We start from the raw sequence: 16,547 nt of genomic DNA on the forward strand, positions 1-16,547 counted from the left end.
AATGCAATTATGACCAAATTTTCTAATTGGTTTATTCATGAAGCCCAGTCAATATTCTTAGGAATCATAGTTCATTAATCCAGGCACACAAATACTTCTATAAAAATCCAGTCTGCTTGTGTTTTGTCTAGGTTTCCTGGGTCCTCAAGACAGGGGCAGATAGAATAAGGGGACACATCCTTGCCAGGGGCAGAATCTTCTCCCTCAGGAGCATCTGAGAGTGCTACTTCCTACAGTGATTTATTATGCAACAGCCACATACTTCCTCTGCTGAAATCCACGGCATGTCATCAGTGCCTGTGTTGTCTCCACCCTTAATTTAACAATATGTTTGTACCTAGCCTACCTCTGCTATGAGTGGGTAAGCTCTTGGGCACAGTAACCATTTTGTCATTTATTACATTTCTTATAGCAGTTGGCACCCAGAAGATGTTCCCTAATGACTGTTGAGTGTGTGAATGCAAGGTACGAAGCCGGGAGCCAGAAGAGAGATGAAGTGTTGGACATTCAGTGAGGCCCCTCGTCATTCACTGGACAGATGGTAAGAGGACCCATGTTCTTTCCTCCATCAGGCATCCCAGGGCTGAAAATAGGCTGAAGGGGCGTAGAGGAAGAGACACTGGTGAATGTGTAGATGTGGGATCGGGCAGTGACATTGTAAAAGGAAATTTCTCTAGCCTTGAAGTCCAGGAAGATGCCCACACGCCTGGGCGGCTCCTTCATTAGCAGACGGATTGGGGGACAAGTGGACGCCTGGTACTCATTTCGCTTCATCATCATCACCACCCAGTAGCCATTCTCCGGAGTCAGAGTTATGCTCCCCTTCCTGCTCAGGGATGACTTGCAGACTCCCAGGACCCATGCCGTCTTGTCTCCGACCTCCACCTCCCAGTAATAGCAGCCGGAAAGGAAGCTCAGAGAGCCCAGGGCAATGATGCAGTTATCGAATCTTTCTGGGGCATCAGACAACCACTCCCACTTGTTTCCAAGTCTTACGCTCTTCAGATCATCAGAGAAGATGAGTTTGGGGTGGGCGGTTTCTGCATCCAGAATCACATTAACTGCAGAGAGAATCAGAATACATAGCTGGGGTTCCATGGGCAACGTTCCCTAAGAGTTTTCCCCACCTCCAGGAAACAAGGACCGGGCTGCTCTTCTGGAACATGGTGGGAGACAGCACAGGGACCCAGCAGGCCAAGGCCACTTGCCTTGATCTGGGCACTTACCAGCATGAACCTGAGCACGAATCAGTTCTGGAACTACAGAGAAAAATAAGGAGTAAAAACGTCCTGAGCATTCACATTTGGAGGGGCTAAATTACACTGTCCCCACAACAAGAGAAGACAAGGATCCCCCTGCTCAGTGCCTACATCCTGTGCTTGGGTACAGCCCTGTTCCTCCCAGGCCCCCAGGTCTGCCCTGGAGACTCCATGGTCTAATGAGTTAACTCAGCCAACAAATCAGGCACCAAGCCTGCGGAGCCTGTCGTGGCTTTTCTCCTGCCCTTGTTACAGGTGTTTTCTAAATAGTGCCCCGAAATCAACAGCGAAAGGGAACATCCCAGTAACCCCTGGGCTGCTCCCACTACCAACACCCTACTCACCATTGAATGTTTCCATTTCAGAACGAAGTGTTTCTAAAAAGGGGGGAAAAGGAGCAGAGAGAAGCTCAAGTAAGTTCCCTTTGCTAGGGACAGATCAGGGAGAGGCTGAAGGCAGGTCAGAAAGGCCGTGGAGATGAGGAGGGGAAGCCGGGGCCTCTGGGCTGCACAGATCTCAGGGAGGAGGTGAGCAGGCACCTCCCACCTTCCTCCAAGCCCACCTACCCAAGAAATGCCTCATGCTCTTCTCCACAAACTCTGATTTCTTGTAGAACAGGTGCATTTTTTCTTTCATCTCTGGAGGAGTGGCCCACAGCTCAGGGATAGGCACCGTCTTGGCCCTAGAGACAAGAGACTGTTGAGCAGAGAGGGCTGGAGCAAGGGGGTGGCCCCAGTGCCCCCAGTGCCCGTGAGCTGGAAGTGACGAGCAGTTTCTACAAGGCACACCCAGCCCAGCCAGGACTATGCAAAGAAAAGTCCTCCCTGAAGTTCTGAACAAACACTAGTCCTCAACTTTGGCCACAGATTGGCACCTACTGGGGAGCTTTAAAAAACACTGATACCAACACAACAATGAGTTTTAATAATGGCCTTAAAATGGTATTGATATTATCTAACGGAATTATCTATGTCAAATTAATTATACTCTCCAAGTCTTTTTCTTTCTATTGAAATAGAAATGATAATAAATGAGAAAAAATGCCAATAAAATACCACTTCACACCCATTAGGATGACGATGATAAAAACAACAGAAAATAACAAGTGTCGACAAAAACGTGGAGAAATTGGAACCTTCGTGCATTGCTGGTGGGGATGTGAAATGAGGCAGGCGCTGTGGGAAACAGTATGAAGGTTCCTCAAAAAATTAAACAGAATTACCACATGATCCCGGAATTCCACTTCTGGAATTATATGCCCAAAATAATGGGACCTCAAGCAGATATTTGTACACGCATGTTCATAGCAGCATTATTCACATAGCCAAAAGGCAGAAACGATCCAAATGTCCACAGATGTATAAACAAAATGTAGTATATGCATACAACGGGCTATCATTCTGCCACAGAAAGGAATGGAATTCTGATACCGGCTACTACTGGATCAACCTTGAAAACATGTTAAGTGAAAAGAGCCGGACACAAAAGGACATCAGGGTTTTGTAAAGCTCCCAGGTGCTTCCAAACCTCGGCCCCTTCCTGCTCTCCCTCTCCTGCCTGCTGGGCCCAGCTTCCCAGACTCCTGGACGTGCTTCCTTCCCCGAGGCCACCAAAAGTTCTGCAGGGGCAATTTTCCTAAGGCAAATTGCATGGGACACAATCCACTTGGGAGTTTTCTTAGGAAGTCTCTATCTAGTTGGCAGGGTGGGCAGAATTCATTCTTTCTCATCTGCAGCCCACCCAGCCAGCCTCCCTCCTGACCGGGCTCCCACTCTCCCTGCGCAAACCCAGAACGGCCTCAGGAAGCTGCAGGAAATGGAAGGGGTGTGGAGTCACAGACCTAGGGGTTGGAAGCACCTCCCTGACAGGTCCCTGCTAGGACTGTCTCCCTCAAACGCTTCCTGCAGGACACCCAAGGGTACACCACGGGGCCTCTCTGTACCTGTGCAAGGTGGCTCCGATGTCCTAGGAGAGAAAAGAGGGAGGCCTCTATTACCAGTTTCCTAGAGGCTGTGCTGACTCCTGGGCTTCCAGCTGCTCCCTGCCCTTCCTGGGGCTCCCAGCCCCAGGTGTCAGCAAAACTGGAGCACTTCTCCTTGATTCTAATTCTAATCACCCTGGGTGGAACCCTGGCCAGCCAGGGCCTGTGATGGAACTGCCCTCAAGCCCTGCTGACCTCTCTGGGTGATGCCAGGGATCTCCCAGATGCTGGGCCACCCTGAGCTCCTGGGAGACCACCTCAAAGGGGTCTGGGCACATTGAGGGTCACTGCGACCAATTCCCACCCCAGGCCTCAAGGGCGTCACCCACTGGTTTGGGCAGAGCCGGGAGCCTGAGGCAGCCTGAGGCCCTGATGGGACGCGCTCACCTGCAGAAGCTCCCATTCCGACTGGCGCTGCTTGGCCTCCAGCTCCCCGATCAGTGAGTCAAGCAGGGCGATGTCCTGGGACACGCGGGTGCCATATGCCTCCCTGACCTGGCCAATGGTCTGGCCCAGCTCCTCCAGCCAGGCCACAAAGACCTTCTCTTGCTGCTCCAGAAACTTGCAGAGCTGCTCCACCTGGCTCCGTGCCCGCTGCTTCTGGATTTCAATTTGTTTCTGGGGAGCAGGGGACAGGGAGGTGTAGGTGTCTGTGCTGTGGGGTGGACATGTGTGTCCGGGATCCCCCAGAAGCCCACCTCCTGGCGGTGGATAAGAGGCAGGCCTCCTCTGCCTCTTGGAGGTCTGGATTCCAGAGCAGGGAGCAATAATGTCCAGACTCTTCCAGAACAGACTGAGGGTGGCCAGGGGCTAGCTCTTGGAAAATGCCCTTAAACCTGGTGTTACAGGATCAACTGTGTCCCCTCCAAAATTCATGTGTTAAGGTTCCAACCTCCCCAGAACTTCAGACTGTGATCTTATTTGGAGACAGAGTCCTTGCAGATGTAATCAGTTAAGATGAAGTCACATTGGAGATGACTGATGTCCACATAAAATGAGGAAATTTGGACACAGAGACACACAGAGAGGACATGATGCAAAGACACACAGACAAGATGGCCACCTGTAAGCCGAGGAGAGAGGCACGGATGGACCCTTCCCTCCTGCCCTCAGAAGGATCCAACCCTGCCAGCCAAGGTCGAACTCAGACTTCCAGCCTCCAGACCCGTAAGACAATTAAGGTCTGTCGTTTAAGCCACACAGTCTGTGGTACTTTGTTAGGACGGTCACAGGAAACTAAGACACCTGGTGTCACCTTCTCCCTTCCTTGAAAGCCAGTGTGAGGGTGGCACATGCCTGGGGTCATAAGTGGATGAGGCTGTGGCCACCAAACTGCTCCAGGATGGAACTTCTCTGCACCTGCAAAGTGCTGGAAGGCAGCAGGTCCTCAGTGACGGTTCTGAATGGGGCGATCAGTTCACCTGAACGCAGGTGAACGTGGTGTCTGCTCCCATTGCACAGTGGTCAACCAAGAGCTCTCCAGAGAGGTGTGACAGTCCAAGAGCACCTCTTCCCTCCTCCAAGCGGGGAGTGGGCCCTTCAGATCCAGAAAGACTGGCTTAAGAGTCTTGTCATTTTTGGTACGAAAGCACAGGACCAACTCTTTAGTTCTCTTGAACCGAAAATGTCTCTTCATCTTTTGGTATTGTTATTGTCAGTGTTTTTTGTTTTTTGTTTTTTTTTTTAAAGAGGACAGGTCAGCTGCCTTGTTCAATGGCCTAAATTCTAAAATTGATAATTTTGCTCGTAATTAAATTCAGGCTAAACATTTTAGGCAAGAAAACTACATAGTTGATGATGTGTGCTATTCCTAGCACATCCCATCTGGAGGCAAGGAATGTCCAGTTGATCCATCGTCATTATTGTGATATCTGGATTATCACTGGGTGAAAGAGGGGCCTACCAGATCTCTCCATGTCAACATACATGATTTCCTCATAATTATTAAGTAACTTGGGGAGTGTATAAATATCCTGTTCTCTAATGATCTTCCTCTAAACTTTAGCTTCTGTAATGATTCCTGCCTGTGTCAATCATTCCAGTGGGGTTCGTATAATGGAAAATTTTGAATTCAATCATTCTATATTTCTATTAGCTGGTATTCTTCTGCAAAGAAGAGCTTTCCTTCCCCCTCCCCTATAGTTAAAAACAAAGGTTTTTTTTTTTAGGTCCTCACTCCCTTGCCCAGGCTGGAGTGCAGTGGCATCATTCTAGCTCACTGGAACCTCAAACTCCTGGGCTCAAGCGATCCTCCTGCCTCAGCCTCCCGAGTGGGCGGACTGCAGGCACCTATGACCATGCTGGCTAATTTTTTAACAAATTTTTTTGCAGAGATAGGGTCTTGCTATGTTGCCCAGGCTGGTCTCAAACTCCTGGCCTCAAGTGATCCTCCTACCTCAGCCTCTTAAAGTGCTGGGATTATAGGCATCAGACACTGCACCAAGCAAACATTTTTTTTTTTTGTCTGTGGAAAAAAGGAGGAGAAGGTGGGGAAGGGAGGAGGACCCCATGCTGTTGTGAGTGTCTGAACGGAAGACTGGACTCTCTCACCTCCCTGGGATTCCCTCAGCAGCCTAGGCTCCTGCTTCCCCCTCCTTGGAGACATCCCTGACCTCTGCTCCATCCACATGCTCCCAGCCACCTGGCTTTATAGGAAGGGGGTTTCATGTTGCTACAGTGCAGAAGTGTCCCCAAAGTCAGACACCTGGGCAAGTCCTGCCACTCTTCCCTTTCTTATCTGCACCTGTTACCCAGGGAGGCCTGGTGGGTACAGACTGGACTTGTCAAAAGTTTGGAACCCAGAGAGGAAGACAGGGTCCAACCAATGGAAATGCATTAGACAAATCCAGGCTCTGTGGGGGTGGGCGCCGCCACTTCCAGAAAAAATGGAAGCACTTTACACGTCCAAGAGGCTGGACACCAGCCTGACAGAAGGGTAGTCGCCGAGTTGTACTTACTGAAATCTGCGGTGTTGTAAAACCGTGGTTTTAAAGAAAATGTTTTAAATGGTCAAAATGTCTATTTTAATCATTTGAATTTAAAAAATCAATGTGGTTTTTGTAAAAAACAAAAACAAACCAGACAGCAACAATTATAAAAACAATACAGAGGAATGTATAAGGTTAAAAAGTTTCTTCCTCCTTTTCCTCCATCCTGTCTTTCAGTGACAGCCGCGTTGGCTGCTCTAAACCATTCTGTGGGAGTATGAGAAAGCAAGACAGGGTCCTGCTGGGGGGGTCTCCCACTACAGGGACGAGCCCACGCCTGGCTGCCAATTTTACCCATTCTTCCTGAGAGCAGGGACCATCCCTGCTGCCCTGTGAACCAGCGGAGTCTTGGGGACCCTTGCTCACTCCAGGTCCCCTCCCTCCTTCTGTAGGTGTGAATCAGCAAGGACTGGCCACAGGACACTAGGGCCTTACCAGGAAGTAGGCCGTCTTCTTATCTCCCTGGGATCTCTGCTCCTCCCCATGTTTTCTCAGCTCTTGCAGATGCTCCAGCTGCTTCTGAATTTGCTCCTGGAAAAAGAGCACTTGTTGAGAAGCTTAAACTTGGCTCCTACCATCTTTAGCTGGTGCCAATTCTAGAGGGAAAATCTGCTTCTGGGAGCAAAGCCACGTGTGCTGCAGCCGACGGCATGGGGCAGGGTGCTCAGAAGAGGAAGAGTGAATCCAGCACCAAGGGAAGCAGAGCCAAGAGGTGTGTGGGAGGGGGCAGAGAGAGACCTAATAACCCCCAGTGAGCCCCAGGATTCAGCTCTACTTGAAGGTAGCTCCCCCTGGACCTCTGAGCAACATAAACCTGTAAATCCCATCATTGCCGGCCTGGTTTGTGTTCTGGTTTTTGCATTTACAGACCAAGAGTCCTGGCTAATGCATCAACACCCTAGAGTTGTTGGGAAAATGAAGCAAGGCCCGGTGTGTCCAAGTGCCTGGCAGAGAAGGGCCCCCAGGCAGGGAATACCTACCTTGTATTCCAGTGCGACCTCCTCGATGAGGCGCACCTGGTGGCCTCGGTGCTCCTGACTCAGCCTGCAGATGAGGCAGATGGGCTCCCCGTGATCCTCACAGAAGAGCAGCTGGACCTGCATGTGGCGCTTACACTGCGGCAGGGGCTGGGGGCTCAGGCTTCCAGAGTTCTTCCTTGCCTGGCACCGGGTGCAGCGGGGTGAGTGGCTGCCTGAGGCCTTGGATTCCCCAGAAGCACCCGGGCAGCTGCAGGAATCCTGCACACAACCACCAACTGGGTCTCCTTCCTGGGCATGGCAAAGAGGACTGGAAGCCTTGCCTGGTGTGCTCCCTGGGAACATGCAGTGGAAAAAGCTCCTGAGCGGCAAACCCAAGATGTTTACAAAGAGGCGCCGCAAAGCATAACAAGAGAGAGCCCGTGCTCGGGGTGCATGAGTTCTCGGTCAGACTCTGGCCACTTCTGAGCTTATCCTCCCCCACCTTCTATCCAGTGAGGCAGCAAACACGCCACTGGGACTGAGAGCTAAGGGCTAGACCTCAGGATATTCCTAGTCTTAGAATTCTTGGGCATTTATCCTAAAGAAAGACCCATGGCCCTTTGCTATAACTCCTATGCCTTCCTTCTGCACAGACATGGATCTAGCAGGTGACATAAAGGAAAACAAGACATCCTGACCAGTGTTTGCTTCACCACCAGAGACCACGCCAGGCTGCCCATAACTTGAGTGGGAGCTCCCAGGGTTGGTGACTCATGTGTCTCCCTCCTAGCTGGATCCCCAGCCCCTAGCAGAATACTTGGCACATGGTGAGCATTTGGAAAGTGTGTGTTGAATGCAGGAATAAATGGACCACTGTTCACATCCAACCTTAGGAAGCATTAAATGGAAGCAGAGAAGGGGATTTATAAGGCAAAAGGGTAGAACTCACCTTGAAGACATAACAATCATGAACAGGCAGACTTTAATAGCATAAGCAGAAATGACAGGAAATACAAGAAGAAATAGAAACACACTCAAGCCATTAGTCCCCTCCCATGTCCTCCCCTCACAGTGTCCCAGGAGTTCATGGCACCTCTGCAGACGCGACTTCTTGTGACCCCAGTAACTATTCTTCTGCCTTTCTTCATGATAGAATTAATTGCTGTCCATATGGCTGCTTCCCCCGTCCCCCCCCCTCAAAAAAAGCCTACATTTCTCAGCCTCCCTTGCAGTCAGGTGTAGCCATTTGACTATAATATGGCCAAAGGGATGTAAATGGAAGTGTCATGAGTAGCTTCTAGGAACTTTCCCTAAGTGATACTATCCGCCTTTGTCCTCCCATCCTGCTGCCTGGAATGAGGATGTCACTGTCTGAGATGTTGAACTCAAGAGAAAACTTGGTGGAGCAGAGAAACATCAGGAGCCTGGGGTCCTGGCCCGTGGATCTGTCCAGAACACTCTGTTATCATTTATGTGAAAGAGGAACAAATTTCTATCTTGTGGAAGCTACCGTTATTGGGGGTTCCTGTTATTATTCACAACTAAACAATCCTAATGACTTCCTCATCAGTAAAAGACAGATAGGATTTAGCCAGTAGGCTTTCCTCCCTGCTCAGAGAAAGGCAAATGGTAGAACCTCGGCCCCATGACATAACACTGTGGGGTTACAGTGAGAAGTGGGTATTTCTACCCAATCCCTCCCAGATTCTCAACCTGGGGTCCACAAACCCCTTGGATTCTAAAGGACTTCAGCGTGCCCAAGAACTAACGGAAACTCGATGCCATGTTTGTGAATATGTGCGTATACTTTTTCAGGGTCCGCAGCCTGCAGAGATCTGCAAAGGGACCCTAGGAGGCACCCAGGAATCCCAGGAATATAAACACAATGAGGATAAAAGTAAATTTGGGGCGGGGTGCGGGGGGATGCCTTTACAAGCCACCATTCCTAGGGAAGCTAGGTCTTCTAGATTCCAGGGTCTTTTCTCACCTGAAGACTCTGGATTTGAAGACTCATGGAGCACAGTGCCCACCATCTTCCCCATGGTCTCAGGGGTCTCCCGGCCCCCAGTTCCATTCTTCTCCCAGGGTACTGTAGCTTTCTCCTCTCTAGCCAATAATGTGTCGGAAAGCGTGTTCCTTAATGTTCCTCCCTGCAGGACCACAGAATGTTCTGGATTCCTGGAGCCTTTCTCCCGGGCGGCAGTAGCCCCTACATCCACAGTGGCCACTCCCCTACATGTGGCTGCCGAGTCTGGATTTGCAGTTCTCATTTCCTCTTGAATCTGAAGAGTTTCTGGATTTGAGAGTTCTCTCGCCTCTGAAGGAATGGTAAATTCAAGACTTTTGGGTCGCTTCTTTCCTGAAGGTAAATATACTTCGTATTTCTTGGATTCTCTCCTCCCCGGAGCCCCACTGCAGAGCCCTTGGAGATTTCCTGCGGAACTGGCATTTCTGCGGAGCCTGGCGCTCACCTCGGGGAGTCCTGGCCCTTTGCCTGGGCATGAGCCTCTCCTAGACAGCAGCACCGCGCCATGGAGCAATGGCCTGCCCAGCGCCTCTAGGCCCTCAGGGGCCTTGGGGTCCCTCCGCTTGCCCAGAGGTTTCCTGAGGGGCCCCCACCCAGCCTCAGGCTGGCCGGAGGCCGGGCAGGCGGCATCACTGCCTTGATCGCCGTCGGGGCAGTCTGTTATTTTCAGGCTCTTAAGCTTATTCTCCGCAGCGGAACAGGAGACTGTGGAACTGTCTGTGCCACTTTCTGGTATTGGATACTCTGCAAAGACAGCCAGATGCAAAGGCATGAAACTGTTCCACACTCAGGGCCAAGGGTTGAGGGAAGGGAGAGAAGAGAAAATCCTCTCAAAAATTAGAACAAAGTTCAGAACATTCCAGACAATGGCTGTCAATTACCATTAAGAATATACTAATTATTTGCTATATATTTCTCAAATAGTACTTTTCATACTTTTTAAGCAGGAGAACTTGTTTCAAATAAGATCTTAAACACAACTTGAAGACATAAAATAAATAAAAACTCTATTGGTATAAATGTATATATGTTTATAGATGTACAAAATTCACTTATAAAATTAATAAAGAGGAACGAAGGTGTTTCATCTGCACAAAAATTTGCAATCAGCATTTACGAAAAACAGTTAAAACCTAAAACTAATTATTTCTGTATTTTTCTTTGGTTTTCTTTGGTTATGAGCAGAGCCAGGAGGCCCTGCTCGATAGTCATAAGCCCCAACCAAGGTCTCTGATAAAACAGGAAGCAGTGGAGAAGCTGACCAACACCAGCTAGAACCAAGATGGCCTCGAGAAAAGACCTCAATTTACCCTCACTGCTTATAATGTATTAGCATACTAAAAGAAACTCCCACCAGTGCCATCACAGTTTACAAATGCCATGAAAACTCCTGAAGTTATCCTGTATGATTTAGAAAGAAGAGGAACCCTTCGTTCCAGGAGCTCCCCACCCCTGTCCCAGAAATCTTATGAATAATCTTCTCTGCACTTAACATAAAATTAAATAAAAGACATAAAATAAAACCCCAGGCCTGGCGAGGTGGCTCACCCTGTAATCCTATCACTCTGGGAGGCCAAGGTGAGAGGATGGCTTGAGGCCAGAAGTTCGAGATCAGCCTGAGCAAGAGCGAGACCCTGTCTCTACAAAAAACAGAAAAAATTAGCCCCGTGCAGTGGCACGCAGCTGTTGTCCCAATTACTTGGGAGGCTGAGGCAGGAGGATGACTTGAGCCCGGGAGTTTGAGGTTGCTGTGAGCTAGGCTGACACCACGGCACTCTAGCCCGGGCAACAGAGCCAGACTCTGTCTCAAAAAAAAAAAGAAATTACACTCATCAAATTACACCAGACTCAGATTATGGTTTAAGTTCTATTACTATTTCAAAGTGCTGGGAATTTTTATATTGTTTAACTGTTCTACCTCATAGAAATACATAATATATGGAAAGCATTTCTGATACTGTCTTAAAGTCTATAAAGAGAAGAAAAATGCAAACACCAAAGATAATTTTTTTTAGACTAACCATTTATTACACTCCCCAAAATCTCAAAAAAGTCTTTAAAAGGAGAAATAAAGTAGGCCACATTGTTTGATCATAATGTAATAAGATCAGAAAGTTACAACAAAAGGAGAGCAGAAGAAAGGATGAAAGGAAGGGAGGGAGGGGGAGAGAGAGAGGGAGAGAGGAGAAAGGAGAGGGGTTCTTTTGAGAATTTTAAAATACCCTTGTAGAGTGTGTTAAGGAGTAACTCAAAACTGAAATTAGGTATTAATAGATAACAATGAGGTTACTTACCAACCCTGCTGATGGGATTGGTTAGCAAGCCCTTTTTGCTAACCCAAAGATACTTGTCTGACATGAGTATTAATCACAAATGAAGGGAAGAATTCTCTAAGAACAGGCACTCTACTCCTGCCTCTCCTGATCCTGACCTGCCTTTATTTTTTTAAACCATTGGGAGCTTTAGGGAACTTTACTAACCCAGCTCCAAAGGCCAGAGCAAGGGAAGGGACACGCCTGACTAAAGTCTCTCAGGCTCTGGTAGACCTGGGACCGCTAACCCCCAAGCTGGAGTGCGCTGGTCTAAGCATCTGTTCCCTCCTCCAAGGGGCAGCCAGCGGTCAGCGCTGGGCGAGGAAGGGGACCTGGGCCGCTTACCCTGGCCAGTCAGCCTGTGGAGCTCCTCTGCCACTAGGCGCTGGTTGATGGCCCGCAGGACCTGCAGTGTCAGCCGCACAGCATACTCCTCCCCGTAGTAGGCGACCAGCAGTCTGGCTACCTTCACGGGCCTGGCTGTCTGGAGCTGGCCCCAGGGGATCCGGGAGTGCTCCTTCTCTAGACTGGTGGTCTGCAGCTTGAACTTGAACTTCTCAAGGTCGTAGGGTACCAGCTCCTCCAGGGTGGATAGCAGATGATCACTCAGGGTCCCGACCATGGTGCTGAGCAGGAGAGGCTGGAGCCAGCTGTCTGGCCTCTGGCAGGAGAAGCAGCCCTATGTCCTGGAGCCCTGAGCGTGACCAAGATGATGCAGCTTGTGAAATAACGGAAAAGAAACAGGAAATGCTCTGTGCTTTGATGCGAACCGAGACTAAGGGTAAGGGTGTGTCAACGCTGGCTTGTGTGTTCTCTTCTCACAGGTTCAGAGGCTTTTCCAGTTGGGAGGGCTCAATGCCTTGCCAGACACGTGATCCCCGGAACCTGATCTCCCACCTCCATGCCAGACTGCACAGTGGTGGGCAAGTCTGCAAGGGAGGGTCTGGGATTGGGTTCCAGAGGCTCTATCTACTCTCTCTTCCTGCCTGGATAGGGGGTTGTTGGAGTGGGTGAGTGGGAACAGAGAGGACCATGCTGAGGGTCAGCCCCTCTGGCCAATGATTGTCCTCCACACTCCAGGGTTAAGGGGAAGGGGTGGGCAGCAAATACAGCCCTGAGAGCTTTGCCCTTCCCCGCCCAAGAAGGCAGGTGAAGCCAGAAGGGGACTGCCAGGGGACAAGCCCTCACATCGCCCCTGTAGACTCAGCTCCGGTTGTCTGGTCCTTCCAGCAATATGAAGGCTTTGAAATGCGATGCCCAGAGTGCTATCCTGATTGGTCTATTCCCAGAGCCGACTCAGCCCTTGCTACCTGGCAGCCAGGGTGCTCTTCCTCGCACATTTGCTGAGCACATGTTCTGGACACTGTGCCAGGATGCTAAAGACACAACGAGGAACAGGTCCAGGCATTCTTCAGCTCACAGCCAGATGCGGGGCCCCAGAGGTGGCTCTGAAACTAATGGAAGCTACTTGTGGGCCAAGCTGACTTCTACCTTACTTACCTACTTCTGTCCTTTTGCGTACTGTAATTTTTATCCCCAACCTTTTGTTCTAAAAATTTTCAACCTACAGATAAATGGAATGCATAGTACAATGAAAGCATATATCCTTTACCTAGATTCACCAACTGTTTATATTTTATAATATTTTCTGCTTCTCTCTTTCTCTCTCACATGTGTGTGTGCAAGCATGCACGCACACACACACGCACACACTTTTTTCTGAACTATTTGGTAACAAAAACATTATTGCATATCACTCCAAATACCCTTGATACCCTAAACACTAAGAATAAGGATGCAAGGATATTATTTTAAATAATCACAACATAATTATCACACCCCAAAACATACCTGGTTATAATACTATAATCAGTCCATAATCAAATTTCTCCAATTGTCCTGCAAATGTCCTTTATAGCTTTTTTTTTAAACCCAGGATCCAGAGATCATGCATTGCTTTTAGTTGACGACTTTCTACAGTTTCCTTTTATCTATAACATCCCCACACTTCCCTCTCTTTTTTTTTTCTTTCAAGACTTTAATATTTTTAAAAGTCCATCCCAAGCAGAATTTCCCTCAATGTAGATTTCTGTGATTGTTTCCTCATTGTTAGACTGCGGGTAATATCCAAGTGTCCTTGAAGTCTCTCCATTGTGAAATGACATTTTTTTCTCTATAATTCATAAGTAACCTGAGCATGGGGAAATGTCTTGTTCTCCCACACTCTTTCACCCAGTGGTTTTAGGACTCATTGATGATCCTTTCCTAAATCAATTATTACAATGGTGGTTGCAAAACAGTGATATTTTTACCACTTAGGTGGCATATCTTAATTTAAACTTTCTTTCCTTCCCAAGAAATTTTTGGCTTAAAGATGTTTTATTGAAAATACAATTTGCCCTTCACCCGTGCTTCCTCTGTGCCCGGCACTGTTTGCTTTATCACCACTATGTCTTAAAATCTCTGCAGCGCCCCTGCAGGGCTGGGTCTGTCATTGCCAGACTCTGTGGCTTGGTGACTTGTGCAGAGCCAGGATCCAAATTCATTCTATTAAACCACTTTACAACATTGTCTCCTGCGTAACAATGATCTACGATTTTGCTGTTCATTATTACCCATGGCAGTCACTCTCCATCTGACCAGTGAGGCTCAGGATGGGTAGCTCCCATGGGGCAGTCATGGCATTCTGATGTCAGGCTGAACAAACAGCCCTGTGTGGGAGCGCCCTGGTGTGCCCAGCCTGGGATCCAAGCTTCCACAAGTTTTGGTTGGTTCAATTTAACTTATTGTCCACTTGGGCCACATATTTTATATTACAGAGTCTTTGGTGCTTTTGGTTTAATAGCTGACAACAAACATCCAGTTCACTAGATCCTGCTGAGAAAATAACCCCCAAACCCAATATTTTCTCTAAAAAGTGGGTGAACCGAAATGCACATTTATGGTGCAGATGGCAGATATATGAAATTCTCAGGTTGTGGCCGGGTGAGGTGGCTCATGCCTGTAATCCAAGCATCTTGGAAGGCTGAGGCGGGAGGATCGCTTGAGCCCAGGAGTTTGAGAAATTCTCAAGTTAGGCCAGAAGGGTGTTGACTGGGGTCTCACTAGAACCAGCAGCTGTTCCTGACTCTGGAAGGTGGTACCCCAGCCCCTCCCAGGCCACCTCCGACTACTGAACGGAGAAAGGATGAGACTGTGAAATGACATGAAGGGTATCCTGGGTTCTGACCCCTTCCTGCCTGGTCAGGAAACTCCTCTGAGCTGAGAATAAAGTCCCAGTGACAGAGTAGGGTAGGAAATGGGGCTTTCCAGTCAAAAGCAGGATATTTTGCAATTGCAGCAACACCTTTTGCAATAGGGGCGATTCTGAGTCAGGGACTTCTGAGTCAGTGTTTTGATGCCACTAGGGCCTTTGTAGGGCAACAGAAGCTCACAAAGCTTTTGTTTTGTGAGGCTCCAGTGATGTTTTTAAAATGAAGAAATGTAATGAAAGTGGAGAGGTGGCTCTTTTTTGTGCCCCTGCCACTGGATGTGTGACTTTATTTGGGGGCAACGTGACAAATCTAAACCCAACAAAACTGCTGCAAAGGATCCACCGTCTGCTCTTATTCCCAAGTAATGAGCAGCTTGGACACACCGATCTTTTCTCCATTCCTGGGTCACCAGGGGTTTCACTTTCTATGGCATTCATTTCTAAATCATTTGGAGATTTTAAAAAAGAATATTGTATTTTTATAATAAGAAAAAAGGTAGTTTAAAAAAAGTCTTTTATAATTAGCTTAACCTCTAAGGGGTATCAATCCTGTGCCCCAAAACCATCATGATAAGGTTTATGGTATTTAAATGTAACGCGGCTATTCCTGGGAACAGACAGAGCTGTTGGGAGGGTCGTGGGAGATTTCCTGTGTTGATCTGGAGTTGAGAACGATGGATCCTGTTGTAACCCAAACCATCTTCCTTCCCCCGGTATGTTAAATTTTAAGGGAGAAATCTGAGACTTCGAGAGGCTAACCATTTAAGCTTGAAGTGAATTTCCAGGCAATGAACCAATGTTTTGCTTAGAATCACTCAATGGCCCTCTCCAGGTAAGAAATGCCCCTTGGTCATTCACCACCTGGATGCTGCTCCCCCCACTTGGCCCTCACTTCAGCAGAGATTATTTTTTGCACAGTACAGTACTTGATAAATCAAAATTTTAGAATCTGAACGGTTAATGTTTGTTTAAAAGGTTAGAGTTTAAATGTCTGTGTACCAAAGGGGCTCCATTAAAAGTCTAAACATACTTTGATGCACCAAAATAGCTGTATCAAAATGGCCCAAACAAAATGGCATCCTTGAACTGTCTTCCACTGCTCCTGGCAGGGTGCAGGGCGTAGGCTAGGGCCCATGGTCAAGAGGGCATGCAGGCTGTTCACCTTGGCTGAAGTCCAGGGAAACAGGTTGTAAAAACACAATTACGGGCCGGGCGCGGTGGCTCACGCCTGTAATCCTAGCACTCTGGGAGGCCAAGGCGGGTGGATCGCTCAAGGTCAGGAGTTCGAGACCAGCCTGAGCAAGAGCGAGACCCGGTCTCTACTAAAAAATAGAAAGAAATTACCTGGACAACTAAAAATATATACAAAAAAAATTAGCCGGGCATGGTGGCGCATGCCTGTAGTCCCAGCTACTCAGGAGGCTGAGGCAGGAGGATCGCTTGAGCCCAGGAGTTTGAGGTTGCTGTGAGCTAGGCTGACGCCACGGCACTCTAGCCCGGGCAACACAGTGAGACTCCGTCTCAAAAAAAAAAAAAAAAAAAAAGAAAGACACAATTACAACTCACACTTCTAGGGCCTGCGATATATTAGACAATAGGCCTGGCATTTTATACACATGCTCTCATTTAGTTCTCATTCAACTCTATGAGGAAGATTGTTTGTTTGTTTGTTTTTTGAGACAGAGTCTCACTCTGTTGCCCGGGCTAGAGTGCCGTGGCGTCAGCCTAGCTCACAGCAACCTCAAACTCCTGGGCTCAAGCGATCCTCCT

At 48.4% G+C, this 16,547-nt stretch overlaps 1 protein-coding gene across 3 annotated transcripts; it reads right to left on the reverse strand.

Moving 5' to 3' along the window:
• Nucleotides 1-70: 70 nt before the first annotated feature.
• MEFV (Mediterranean fever) lies at nt 71-12,183 on the reverse strand. 3 transcript variants are annotated; one of them, XM_012647484.1, is made up of 10 exons: nt 11,870-12,183; nt 9,174-9,956; nt 7,208-7,539; nt 6,663-6,758; nt 3,628-3,858; nt 3,202-3,224; nt 1,826-1,941; nt 1,604-1,636; nt 1,227-1,259; nt 71-1,061 (listed from the first exon to the last, which is right to left on the reverse strand). In XM_012647484.1, exons 1-10 carry the CDS (start codon nt 12,144-12,146, stop codon nt 508-510), a joined length of 2,478 nt encoding a protein of 825 aa, XP_012502938.1. In that variant the 5' UTR covers nt 12,147-12,183; the 3' UTR covers nt 71-507. The 3 variants fall into 3 exon arrangements, with proteins under 3 accessions (XP_012502938.1, XP_012502939.1, XP_012502940.1); XM_012647485.1 differs by lacking the exon at nt 1,227-1,259; XM_012647486.1 differs by lacking the exons at nt 71-1,061; nt 9,174-9,956 and having other exon boundaries at nt 1,191-1,435.
• Nucleotides 12,184-16,547: the final 4,364 nt, after the last annotated feature.

This window comes from Propithecus coquereli, unplaced genomic scaffold (genome assembly GCF_000956105.1).
Source record: "Propithecus coquereli isolate 6110/MARCELLA unplaced genomic scaffold, Pcoq_1.0 Scaffold27, whole genome shotgun sequence".
In the NCBI taxonomy this organism is placed as follows: Eukaryota; Metazoa; Chordata; class Mammalia; order Primates; family Indriidae; genus Propithecus; species Propithecus coquereli.

Coding starts and splice junctions, on each gene's coding strand:
- MEFV (XM_012647484.1), bottom strand. CDS start 12,146: ATGGTCGGGACCCTGAGTGATCATCTGCTATCCACCCTGGAGGAGCTG. Junction 7,540..9,173: donor TTCAAATCCAGAGTCTTCAG/GTGAGAAAAGAC, acceptor GCATGTTCCCAG/GGAGCACACCAGGCAAGGCT. Junction 1,062..1,226: donor TCGTGCTCAGGTTCATGCTG/GTAAGTGCCCAG, acceptor TTCTCTCTGCAG/TTAATGTGATTCTGGATGCA.